The sequence below is a fragment of the Phaseolus vulgaris genome, chromosome 7 (assembly GCF_051622355.1).
Source record: "Phaseolus vulgaris cultivar YP4 chromosome 7, ASM5162235v1, whole genome shotgun sequence".
Classification (NCBI taxonomy): Eukaryota; Viridiplantae; Streptophyta; class Magnoliopsida; order Fabales; family Fabaceae; genus Phaseolus; species Phaseolus vulgaris.
Window position 1 is genome coordinate 57,149,169 of NC_143504.1, and position 10,924 is coordinate 57,160,092.

Here is a 10,924-nt window from a genome sequence, read left to right on the forward strand (position 1 = left end):
ATGGTGGATATACAAATATATACAAAATATACACCAAAAGTATTTGAAAGAATATACAAATAAATAAATAAATAATAATACTTTTTATACAAATATATCTGTATTTTATTTTCTAAAAAACTGATCCTTATTTATAATAATTAACAATAAAAGCTAATCACTACCTACCTACTCTGTTGTCACACTTTTGCAGGCACCTTCACCTCAAAGGACTAAAAGTGTGTAACAACATTAAACATGCACACAAAAAATATATAAAAGGGAAGAGTTACTGACTTAAAATAATATTTAATATAAATACTTTTAAATTTTTAAATTGTAATCAAATCATTGATCTCACTGGGAATTTAACCCAAGGTGTTGTATTGCTATTTGCCAACCAATATGAAAAATTGATATCTTCATGTTCCTTACTGCTAAAATATGAACTTTACAAAGCAAGTAAACAAAACTCTGTAATGTTACTTTATCCCTTTAAATCAACTGTGACCAATAGCTATAATGAATCTTGAATACGGCTTTCAGCCAGCTCCTATATTATTCTGCCTGCAGCTTTGGAAGAATGTGTGACACTACATCAATGGTAGTGAATTACTTCTTCATCAATTTAGCAGCAACAGCATTAATGAGTTATGCAGCTTCAGCAGTGGTAACTGGTAACTCAAAAAGCATTTGCAAGTCACTGCTTCACAGTGAAAGTCTACCTTGTTTTCCTTGCTATTTTTGGATTCTTGCACATTCGGATACTTGATGGGGTCACCTCTACAAGTTCATCTTCTTGGATGTATTCAATGCAGTCATCCAGACTATAGTCCAATGGTGTATCAAGAATCACTGCATATGGGAGGAATGAAGTAAATTAAAACTTTCTGGCATATTAGCATAACTACTACTACACATAAGTGTATGTGAAGTTGTATCAACAGCTTTGTAATACCATAGCAGTAGTTATGTTTTGACCTTAAAATGTATTTACCATGCACAGATGTCTCAGACTCAGATGAAAAAATTATAATTTGCTAGAACAGATTTTTGTTTTGCAAATAGTTTGCAAGAATCATAAAAGAAATAAATATTATTGCCAAAAAGAACAAATAATAACACACATAAGGTTGAGGCTGTGTTAATGTTGCTCCTATAGTCACATTGGCATTCTTTGTAAGGTTAAAATCAATAAAGAAATAGTAGCAAGCAAAGCAGCCTGAGATAAACCAAAGATTATTGAAGCAGCATTATTTCTTCAATAGTAGAAGACAAGGTTGAAGTTGAAGTTAAAATTAATCAAAAGGGTATATCATTTGAAGTCAGTTTAATAGAACTGATTTAACTAAGGAACTAAAAATATCATCAAACCATGTTATTTGAATGTGTATTTCATATAAGATAACAAAGTTGCACCAGAGATGATTGTCACCTGTTTGTTCCTTGTTGGAACGTATGTTGGTAGCAGCTTTCTTCTTACAAACATTCAAGGACAAGTCACCAGGTCGCTGATGGATGCCAACAATTTGACCTTTATAAACTTCCATACCAGGACCAATAAACATCTGTCCCCTCTCCTGTGAACTAGAGATTGCATAAGAAGTACTTGCTCCATCTTCAAAAGCAACCTGAAATTCCATTACTTCATCATGAATCACTGAGGGAAACAATAGAATTATGGAGTACCATGCTACATATAATCATGTTTACAAGTTTCTTTCAGTGCAGACATTACCAATGAGCCTTGATCGCGGGTACTAATGTCACCGGCCCAAGGCCCGTAGCTATCGAAGATGGTGTTGAGAATAGCCGTCCCTCGCGAGGCAGTTAGAATTGAATTCCGCAATCCAAGAAGGCCACGTGTTGGGATCTTATATTTGAGTAGTGTAGTTCCTTCCGATCTAAACCGAGAAATAAATGTTGTCAGTATCAGATCAAATGCTATGCAAGTCTAGTTGATAAAAATATTCTACACTGTAGGATAAGATGCAATCAGAGTTTAGGAAGTATGATATCCATTGACAACAATGATTTAGAAAGTTAACAGATTAGACTTCAATATAATACAAGCACATGCATTATAACCTGACAGAGACAAGTATGGTATTGGATATAAAATTGGCATGGCATGGGGATACAACAGTTCTAAAACAATTAAGATATCACACAACGAGACATCATAAGCAAAAGATAATAGCTTGGACTTTGGAATATTGTCATTTAAAAAGAAAATTGAAAGTTTTTATTTTCAATACCAGTCATCAGAGATACAATAGAAGGCTGAAAATCATCAATTCAAGTTTGTAGGATCGACAATGATATAGCCGATATTTTTAACTCCTTTATTTTTCTAGTAAGCAATTACCACTTGAATTTTACTCACTTTAATGCATCCTGCATTTTAGAGGAGGCAAATCCTAATCTAGATGCAGGCTAGCAGAAAAACAGTCATATCGATGTTCTGGTTTTGAGTGAAATAGGATAGCTGGCTGGCTGAACCACCTTTATTAGTAGGAGGAAGCCATTGATCACATACACTACGAGGTGAAAAATTATCAGTAAATTAGCATGGTGGGTTCATTAGTCAACTAGGTAGAGTAACATGTGTCCTTTGTCAACTAGGATAATCATTCAACAGCAAAACAAGATTACTCCATAGCAAAATCTGAATAAATGTGAAACTTTTATCAATTATTATAGCCAACAAATATATTATCAATGTCTTTTACGTGAATTTAATCTATTAATCCGTAACAATACGAGATAGAACTCCCATATACTATCAACAAAGAAACTCCTTAATTTTGCTTTACTTCAATGCTTTGTTCCTATAACTTTGGTGCTGTCCTAAATTATATCACGATAAAAATAGAAGCAAAGAAAGAATTTACACACCCAACTCCTTGCATGTCAAACATCTGTCCTCGTCTCTTGCCAAGACGTTCAACAACAGCTCCCATGTGCTCTTCTGGTACCTCCACAGTTGCAACCTGCAACAGATCCTCTTGTTAAAATATATAACAAAGGAGAAAATAAAACTATTCTTTGTTTAGATGATATAGAGTATAGGAAGAAAAAGAAAGAACAAAAGAGAGAAATAGAGTAGAAAAGATGTATTGTTCATATGGATAAAAATGAAAAAAAAATAAAAAATTCTATTTGCTTTGTTTTGATGTGTACAAGAGTGAATAGAAAGAAAACAATGTGCAAGAAAAAAAAATCTCTAATGTAGGGAAGAGTAGAAGAAATAGAGGATAAAAATGAGAAGAGAAATTTGTTTGTTGGTCCCACACCAAAAAGGATAGAAATTTCGCTGGGTGTTCAAAACAAAAATTCTCCTTGTCAAAATGGTAAGAGTCCTACCTACAATTCTACCATAAATCCTTTCACTCTATCTCGCCCATTTTAACAATATATTAAACTGTTCAGTAAAAAGTGGGTAACTCAAGTGATTAAGAACTTTCAAACAGCACAAAACTTGAACTAGCACTTCCCATATTTAGCATAAAGAAGAAAAAGTCCATGAACATGAAAATATCTGTTAGATTAAATTAAATTAAATAGTCTTGAATAGAATTTATTTCATTTCAGATTCTCTTATTTTCCCTCTCATACATTGATGTGGTCTATGTAAAGTATGAGATCCTAAGAGAGGGAAAGACACACTCTCTAAATTTCAAATTCCTTTGTATTATTCTCAAGTTGGTATCAGAGCAGGAACCCACTCTGCCTGTCTCAGTCCGGCACGGGCACGGGCACGGTCACCGTCCACTGCCAGAGTTTTGTATGCTCCAACTTGAAGTGGAGTTTTAGATTAAATAGTCTTAAATAGAATTTATTTCATTTCAGATTCTCTTCTCTTCCCTATCATACAAGATCCTAAGAGAAGAAAAGACACTCTAAATTTCAAATTTTCCAGTATATCAAAATAACTAATAGAGGTATATCTTACGACATCATCTTCGTTATAACCAACAATGTTGATTTTGCACGTAAAAGGTGCTTTTATGCTATTAGTATATGTCGAAAACAAAAATGTATGAAAAAGGCTATCACAAATTGTGAGGGTCTTTCATATGCTTTTCCTAAACACAAGAATATATGATTTCAAAGCATTCACTTACATGATACATTTATAGTCAGACCAACCTTCGTTTGATAGGACACATCATAAAAGCATAAAATGAAGCAATTAATCATGGTAATTAAGCTAGTTTGTGCATCAAATAAGTGCGTCAGTTCTACAGGAAGGTCAAAAAAAATTGATTGAGAAATTACCTCGAAGGGTTCCAAAAGTTGTTCATTCAGCTTCTTGTTGATAACTTTGGGAGGCCCAACCATGAATTCATAACCTTCTCTTCGCCTGCAGATGCAATATTATTTAAAAAGTTTGACGAATAATTAATGAGAAGAGAAATGGAATACTCATAACACTTACATATTTTCTATGAGTATAGTGATATGCAGAGTTCCACGCCCACTGACAACAAATGTATCAGCTGTTTCACCATCTTCAACTTTCATAGCCAGATTCCGCTCAAGTTCACGATAAAGCCTATCCCTTAAATTCCTACTAGTAACATACTTTCCCTGAAAAGTTACAAATACATTTTAGGTGATCTCTTACATTGCAGTGAAAAACACAAATTACACTGTTACCAATAAAGAAGCTGAACATAATAGCAATGGTCGTGCCTAACAGACACCATCAGGAATCCACACAGAGAAAGAGATAATACAGAACAGTTTTACAGTAAAGCATTAATATACCTCACGGCCAACAAAAGGTGAAGTGTTTATGGAGAAAGACATTTTCACTGTTGGTTCTTCCACCTTGATGGAAGGTAGTGGCTTCCCATGTACTTTATCAGCAATTGTTTCCCCAATCTGAGTACAGAATTGTAAATTGTAAAGGTTAATAAGGTTACTGTAATACAAGATTATGCATTTTATCCAAAACCCTCAATCTTTACCTGAATGTCAGTAATTCCACACACTGCACATATATCACCTGCCTCCACATTATTTGCAGGAACCCTATTGAATTTGTCATACACATAGAGCTCACTAATTCTTCCAAATCTACACGAATCTTCTGAAGTACATACCTGGACAAAATCAACAAATAAGTGGTATGCGGATAGAAACAGGATCAGAATATAAATCTCTAATTCTCAATTACTGCTCCAAGGAACTGTATGAAAGAATAGAGTACTGTGCAGAAATAATGTAACTTCTGTTGATCTAGAGTGATCAAAGGCTTTGAAGAATCCAAATCCAAGTGTTTGATGCAAGGCTGGAGTTGCTGCTGTGTTTAGGATAGGATCTGGGTAGTTTAAATGTGTAATCCACTCTTTGTTGAATCTAAAGCTAATGTGTTTTAAAACCTTTTTAAGTTTAAAGTGTTATTCAAACTAAGTGAAAAACAACCTGTTGTTTTGTCGAAAAAACCGATTGTTTTACTCTTAAGTGTTTTTGAAAAGGTTGAAAACTGTTTTGGTTGGTTAACTTGCTGTCACACCAAAACAATCGATTGTTTCGTGGTTTCAATCGATTGTTTCTTTGAAAAATCCTAACAGAATTTTGTTTTGTTAGTTGAGTGTGCTTTAAATGATTTCCAACTGAATACGCTCCTTTATTAAATGCTTTGACCAATCTTTGAAAGATATAAATAGTTTGTTTATGTCTTATAACAAAAGAGAAAAATAGATTTGAGTTTTTCAGTTGTGAAAGATTGCTTTCAAGTTTTGAACATTCATATCAAGTTTTGGATTTTCTCAAGAGAAAGTGGAATAGGATTACATCTGTATTGATTTCAGATTGTTCTGTAAACAAGTGTAATTCGTTCTGAATATTCTGTAAATTCTGGTGTTGTTGCCAAGGAGTGTTGTGTGCTCTTGAGGTGGTCAAGATCAACATTTTTGGTGTGTTGTGCCAAAGTGAGTGTGTTTCTTGAAGGGTTCAAGGTCACTACTTTGGTGGTTTGTGTGTAATCTGTTTTGATTGCTTAGTGGATTGCCCAGTGACTTCTGGGGACTGGATGTAGCTCTTCGTTTAAGAGTGAACCAATATAAATTGTTTGTGTATCTCTTTCTTCCCTTAAACTCTTTTAAATTCAGTTGTTATTGCTTTACAAGTATAAACAACCGATTGTTTTTCTGGTGCTTTGCTGTTTTGTGCTTAATTTCTTGGCTAACTGAATTTCTGATTGAGTTTCATACAAAGGATTTTGTTCTAGCTAAAAAAGTTTTCAAAAATCCCTCTTAAACAATTCACCCCCCTCTCGTTTAAGGTCATATATTCTAACAACTTCCACTTGCATTCCACCATAATCTCTACTCCTCCTCCCCCACAAATTAAAAATAAAAGATTGAGTCAGAGAAGAGAATGTGAGACTTAAAATGTAGTTCTTATGAAGTAAATAAACTTCACCTATTATATGCAAGCACACATATTTATCCCTGGTAATATAAACTCGATGTAAGTAAAGGGTAACATGTGAGCATGGAGAAATTCACAAAATGAGGAACAAAAATAAAGCAAAAGGAATACTCACTCGAACATCCAGGCCTTTTTCTAAAGTTCCAGCTAGCACACGTCCAATCGCAATACGCCCTTTATGTTCATCATACTCAATATTTGTCACCTAGTAAATAAGCATATGTAAAAACAAATTAGATTTTGTATGCGGAAATGGCATTATCAAAGTTAAGCAGAAATTAAACAGGATTGTCATTATGTATTTTCTCATAAATAAACTGGTCGAGAACTTCATTTGCTTCTTAATTTTCTATTTCCCCTGTGGTGGAAAATTAGTTGTAAAAAAAATAAGCTAACCATTACGAATAGAAAAATAAAATAAAAAAGACTAAGAAGCAATATAATTAGCAACTACTAACCAGCATTTGAAGAGCACCATCTTTAACAATGCGCGGTCCAGGGATGCATCTAATGATGGATTCAAACAATGGACCAAGGTCATCGGCCAGATCTTCGGGAGACAAACCTGCTTTCCCTTTTATACCACTTGCATAGATTACTTGAAAGTCACACTGGAAGCAGAAAAAAAAAACTTTACAAAACTATGATGCTTACCAATATTATATTTCATAATACAGAAACCATTTTAATCCTTCAAACACCAATGATATGTTTAAATTTACCTGCAGACACCATTCAGAATCTAAAAGATTTTTTATTCCCACAAGTCATTGGGGATAAAGAAATCGCAGTAGAGTTTTGACTACATACAAACTTCCAAGCTCCAACCCAATTTGTAAACAACACACAAAACAACAACTATTTAATTTATATGATCACCAACATACCTGTTCGTCTGTGGCATTTAGTTCAATGAAGAGTTCAAAAGTCGAATTGACAACAAACTCTGGGCGAGCAGAAGGTCTATCTATTTTATTCACAACCACAACAACTGAATGACCAAACTCTAAAGCCTTTTTCAAGACAAATCTTGTCTGTGGCATTGGTCCTTCAACCGAATCTACCTACAAATACCAAGAGCAGCATGATAAACCATATAAATTACGAGAAGCCACACTCCAGAAAAGAAAATGAAGTATTTATTATATGAGAGAATATGTAACAAATTTCCTAATAGAGGAAAGCAAACTGCAATTGTTATAGATATAATGTCCCGCAAAGAATAAGGACATTTTAAATTCAAAACCAATATTGGCAATATGTTAGGCATCAAAACAAGAAATGAATACAGCAGTTTTTTCAAAGTCTGTGTATTCTTGTTCTTGAAAATAGTTTGAATAAGAAATCTGTTACAAGGAAGTGTTGAAGACACCAACTACCACCCCCTTCCGCTTTTCCTTTGGTCAAAATTACCCAACAGAACTGGCAAAGTGCAGGAGAATTTTATGAGTGAAAACCATCTCTTCTTAACCAGCTTTAATAGTCAATATCAGTCATCACAACCAATTAAATGGTGCAAAAGGATGCATGATGATTTTCAAGGAAATGGGTAAAGAGTGAGTACCACTAGAAGGATCCCTTCCACCATATTTAAGACACGCTCCACTTCACCCCCAAAATCAGAGTGACCAGGAGTATCTATTATATTGATCTTTGTGTCTTTATAGGTGACAGACGTATTTTTACTCAGTATTGTGATCCCTCTTTCACGCTCCAAATCATTTGAGTCCATTATCCTTTCCTGCACAAATTGATTATCACGAAATACCTGCAAAAAATTCAACACATACTTTTTTATGAGAACAAACCAATCGACTTTACTGCAAAAACAATGGTTAAACCAGTTAACAGATGTAAAATGTCTCTAAAATACAACTTCTCAACGATTGTATAAAAATATCGTTCTGTTTAGTTGCTAGCAAAATCAACTCCACACACTGACGCACGTTCCAATCACGTTAATAGTTCAAAATCAATTCTACCAAACACAAAAAAAAAATTGCACAAAATCATTTTCTACTTCAGGGCCAGTACGCCACATCACTTCCATTAAATAATGGATGCCAATTGGCTAAAGTTAACAAATGAACTAAAATTACACAAATAAAAAAATCAAATTCTCCATAGAAATCCGTTGAAACTAAATCCACAAAATGATGATAGCAAGAACCAAATGTACAGTCAAGCATAAACTCTATTTACTTCAATTGAAGCCATGTTCCATGTAATGAACAATACCTTAGTTTGTTTGAGCATGGCATCAACGAGAGTAGTCTTTCCATGATCAACATGAGCCACAATTGCTATGTTTCTCACGTCCCCTCTTCTCAACAATTGTTTCTTCTTCTCTAAGAGACAAATAATCAAATTAAATGACACCCCACCAGAAAAAAGAAAATCTCAAAAGGCCAAACCTTATAATAAAGGGTCTTGCTAACCACTGAACTCACTAAGGAACTAAAAGGAGCAAAATTTAATTTGAAACCATACAAGAGCTGATTAAAAATTATAAAAGATGACATTTTTAGGCAGCCCAGTAAAAAAAATTGCTTCTAATTCCTAAACCAATGAACTTGAATCACTGGTTAACAACACTTTGTCAATGATAAAATTGAAATATAAAGAAAAGAAGAGAGTGTGAAGTGATTACCACCAGTTTTGGGTTCTGTGGCTTCGGAAACAGAACATTTGATGGGCTTGCAAGTGAAGGAAGATAATCTTTTGGCGGCGGAAAAAGAAGATGATAAGGGTAGGCCAAGAAGTTGGGTAGGGAAGAAGGGTTGAAAAGATGATAGCTTTGGAAGAGTGGTGTTGGTGGGGAAGAGGGGCGTGTGGATAGTAGTAAATGCAGCCATCTTCTCCACTCTCACTCTGAAACACAAAAGAGAAGAGAAGAGAAGAGAAGAGAAGGGATGAAGAAGAAAAGGAGTATGAGGCTATTAATGAATTGGTTTTGTTATGGGAAGTTCCGCAATTGAGTGGCAAAGGAATGGATACTGAAGACTGTGTGGGAAATGGCGTATAAGGTTTCACTCTCACTCTCTCAATGGACCACTTTTTTCCACATCATCCAACCAAACCAATGTCTCTTCCCACCTTAACCTTTTTTATTAACCTTAAAATTTGTTTTATGTAATCCTGCCTATAGAAAATAACTCTTACAATGTTTTATATCTAAATTTAAATATCTTACACAAAAATTCACTCTAATATCTTACACAATATTAATATTTAATATTTGTGTAGATGAATTATGTCTTTCACATAATTTATGTTATAAATATTTTATCAATATTTAAGTTGTATAATCAATTATTTTTGTAAATATTAATAAAATATTCACGTATTATCTATTATAATAATACTAATAAATAATAACTAAAAATAATAAATAAATAAATAAAAGTATTAAAAAAATTATCAACAAATAAAAGTATTAAAAAAATTATCAACAAATAAAAGTATTAGTAATAAAGATATTTATCTTATTTTTATTAAACTTGATTCTCTTTCCACATAATCTAAATATTCTTAGTTTTTAGTTGTATTATTTTGTTTCATCATCCAATTTGTTATAAATAGAATTAGAGATAGTTAAATTGTGTATTAAAATTTTTGTTATTTTTCATAAAAACAATGTTCGGTTAAAAATGTTGAGACAAATTTTAATAGGATAAACTAATTATCAATATATTTTTCAAATATAGGTTAAAAGATTAATATATATGGAAATTCCATAATATTATTCAATTTAAGAATGTTTAGACTGAAGTTTATAATTAATATTAAGATACCGGTTTATATATGTTAACTAAAATTACATTTAATTCTTTATCAACTTAATCAAGTTTAATTTTACTTAGAAGATGAGTATTTTTTTTTAACATTAGTCACTTCTAACCAAAACAATAAAATATTGATTAAAATTCAGTATTTTTTTATCTAAATAATTTATTATTAATTGGAATGCAATTAATCATGACTAAACAACCGATAATAGTTTGAAACAAAGTTACTACTGACTACCTAAATAATTAAGTATAGTTTGGTTTGTAACTATTCTTTATATATTTATATTATATCACATTATAAAAAAAAATATCAATCATATATTAAAACATTTATTTCAACATTAATTCTATCAAACATTCATCTTATATAAACAAAACTTATTATATAATCACATAAACCTTTTTGTTGCTTCCTCAGCAATACTTTTGTCTATCATTTATCCAATAGTATTTTCATGATATTCACGTACACATAAATAAAGAATGCTTAGTTAAAATATCGAAGTGGATGATCACAATTAATCGTGTATGTTGTATTACATACATTAACCAAAATTTTGTGAAGATATTCAAGAATGCAAACATACAAAAAGTTGATAATAATTGCTACATTAATATATATTTATTGATAACAAATCAACAATTTAATACTGCTTGAGGAAGGATATTAGAGAAATCATGATGGAAATGTCATAGCAAGGAAAAAAGTT

The 10,924-nt window shown here is 32.4% G+C and overlaps 1 protein-coding gene across 1 annotated transcript; it reads right to left on the minus strand.

The window, feature by feature from the left end:
* Window positions 1-330: 330 nt before the first annotated feature.
* SVR3 (elongation factor family protein) lies at window positions 331-9,512 on the minus strand. The gene is made up of 14 exons (XM_068638008.2): window positions 9,074-9,512; window positions 8,662-8,771; window positions 7,988-8,191; window positions 7,311-7,487; window positions 6,882-7,034; window positions 6,539-6,628; window positions 4,956-5,090; window positions 4,753-4,869; window positions 4,421-4,572; window positions 4,261-4,345; window positions 2,878-2,972; window positions 1,718-1,883; window positions 1,415-1,610; window positions 331-834 (listed from the first exon to the last, which is right to left on the minus strand). The coding sequence occupies exons 1-14, from the start codon at window positions 9,276-9,278 to the stop codon at window positions 701-703; spliced, it is 2,019 nt and encodes a 672-aa protein (XP_068494109.2). The 5' UTR covers window positions 9,279-9,512; the 3' UTR covers window positions 331-700.
* Between the last annotated feature and the right edge of the window lie 1,412 nt (window positions 9,513-10,924).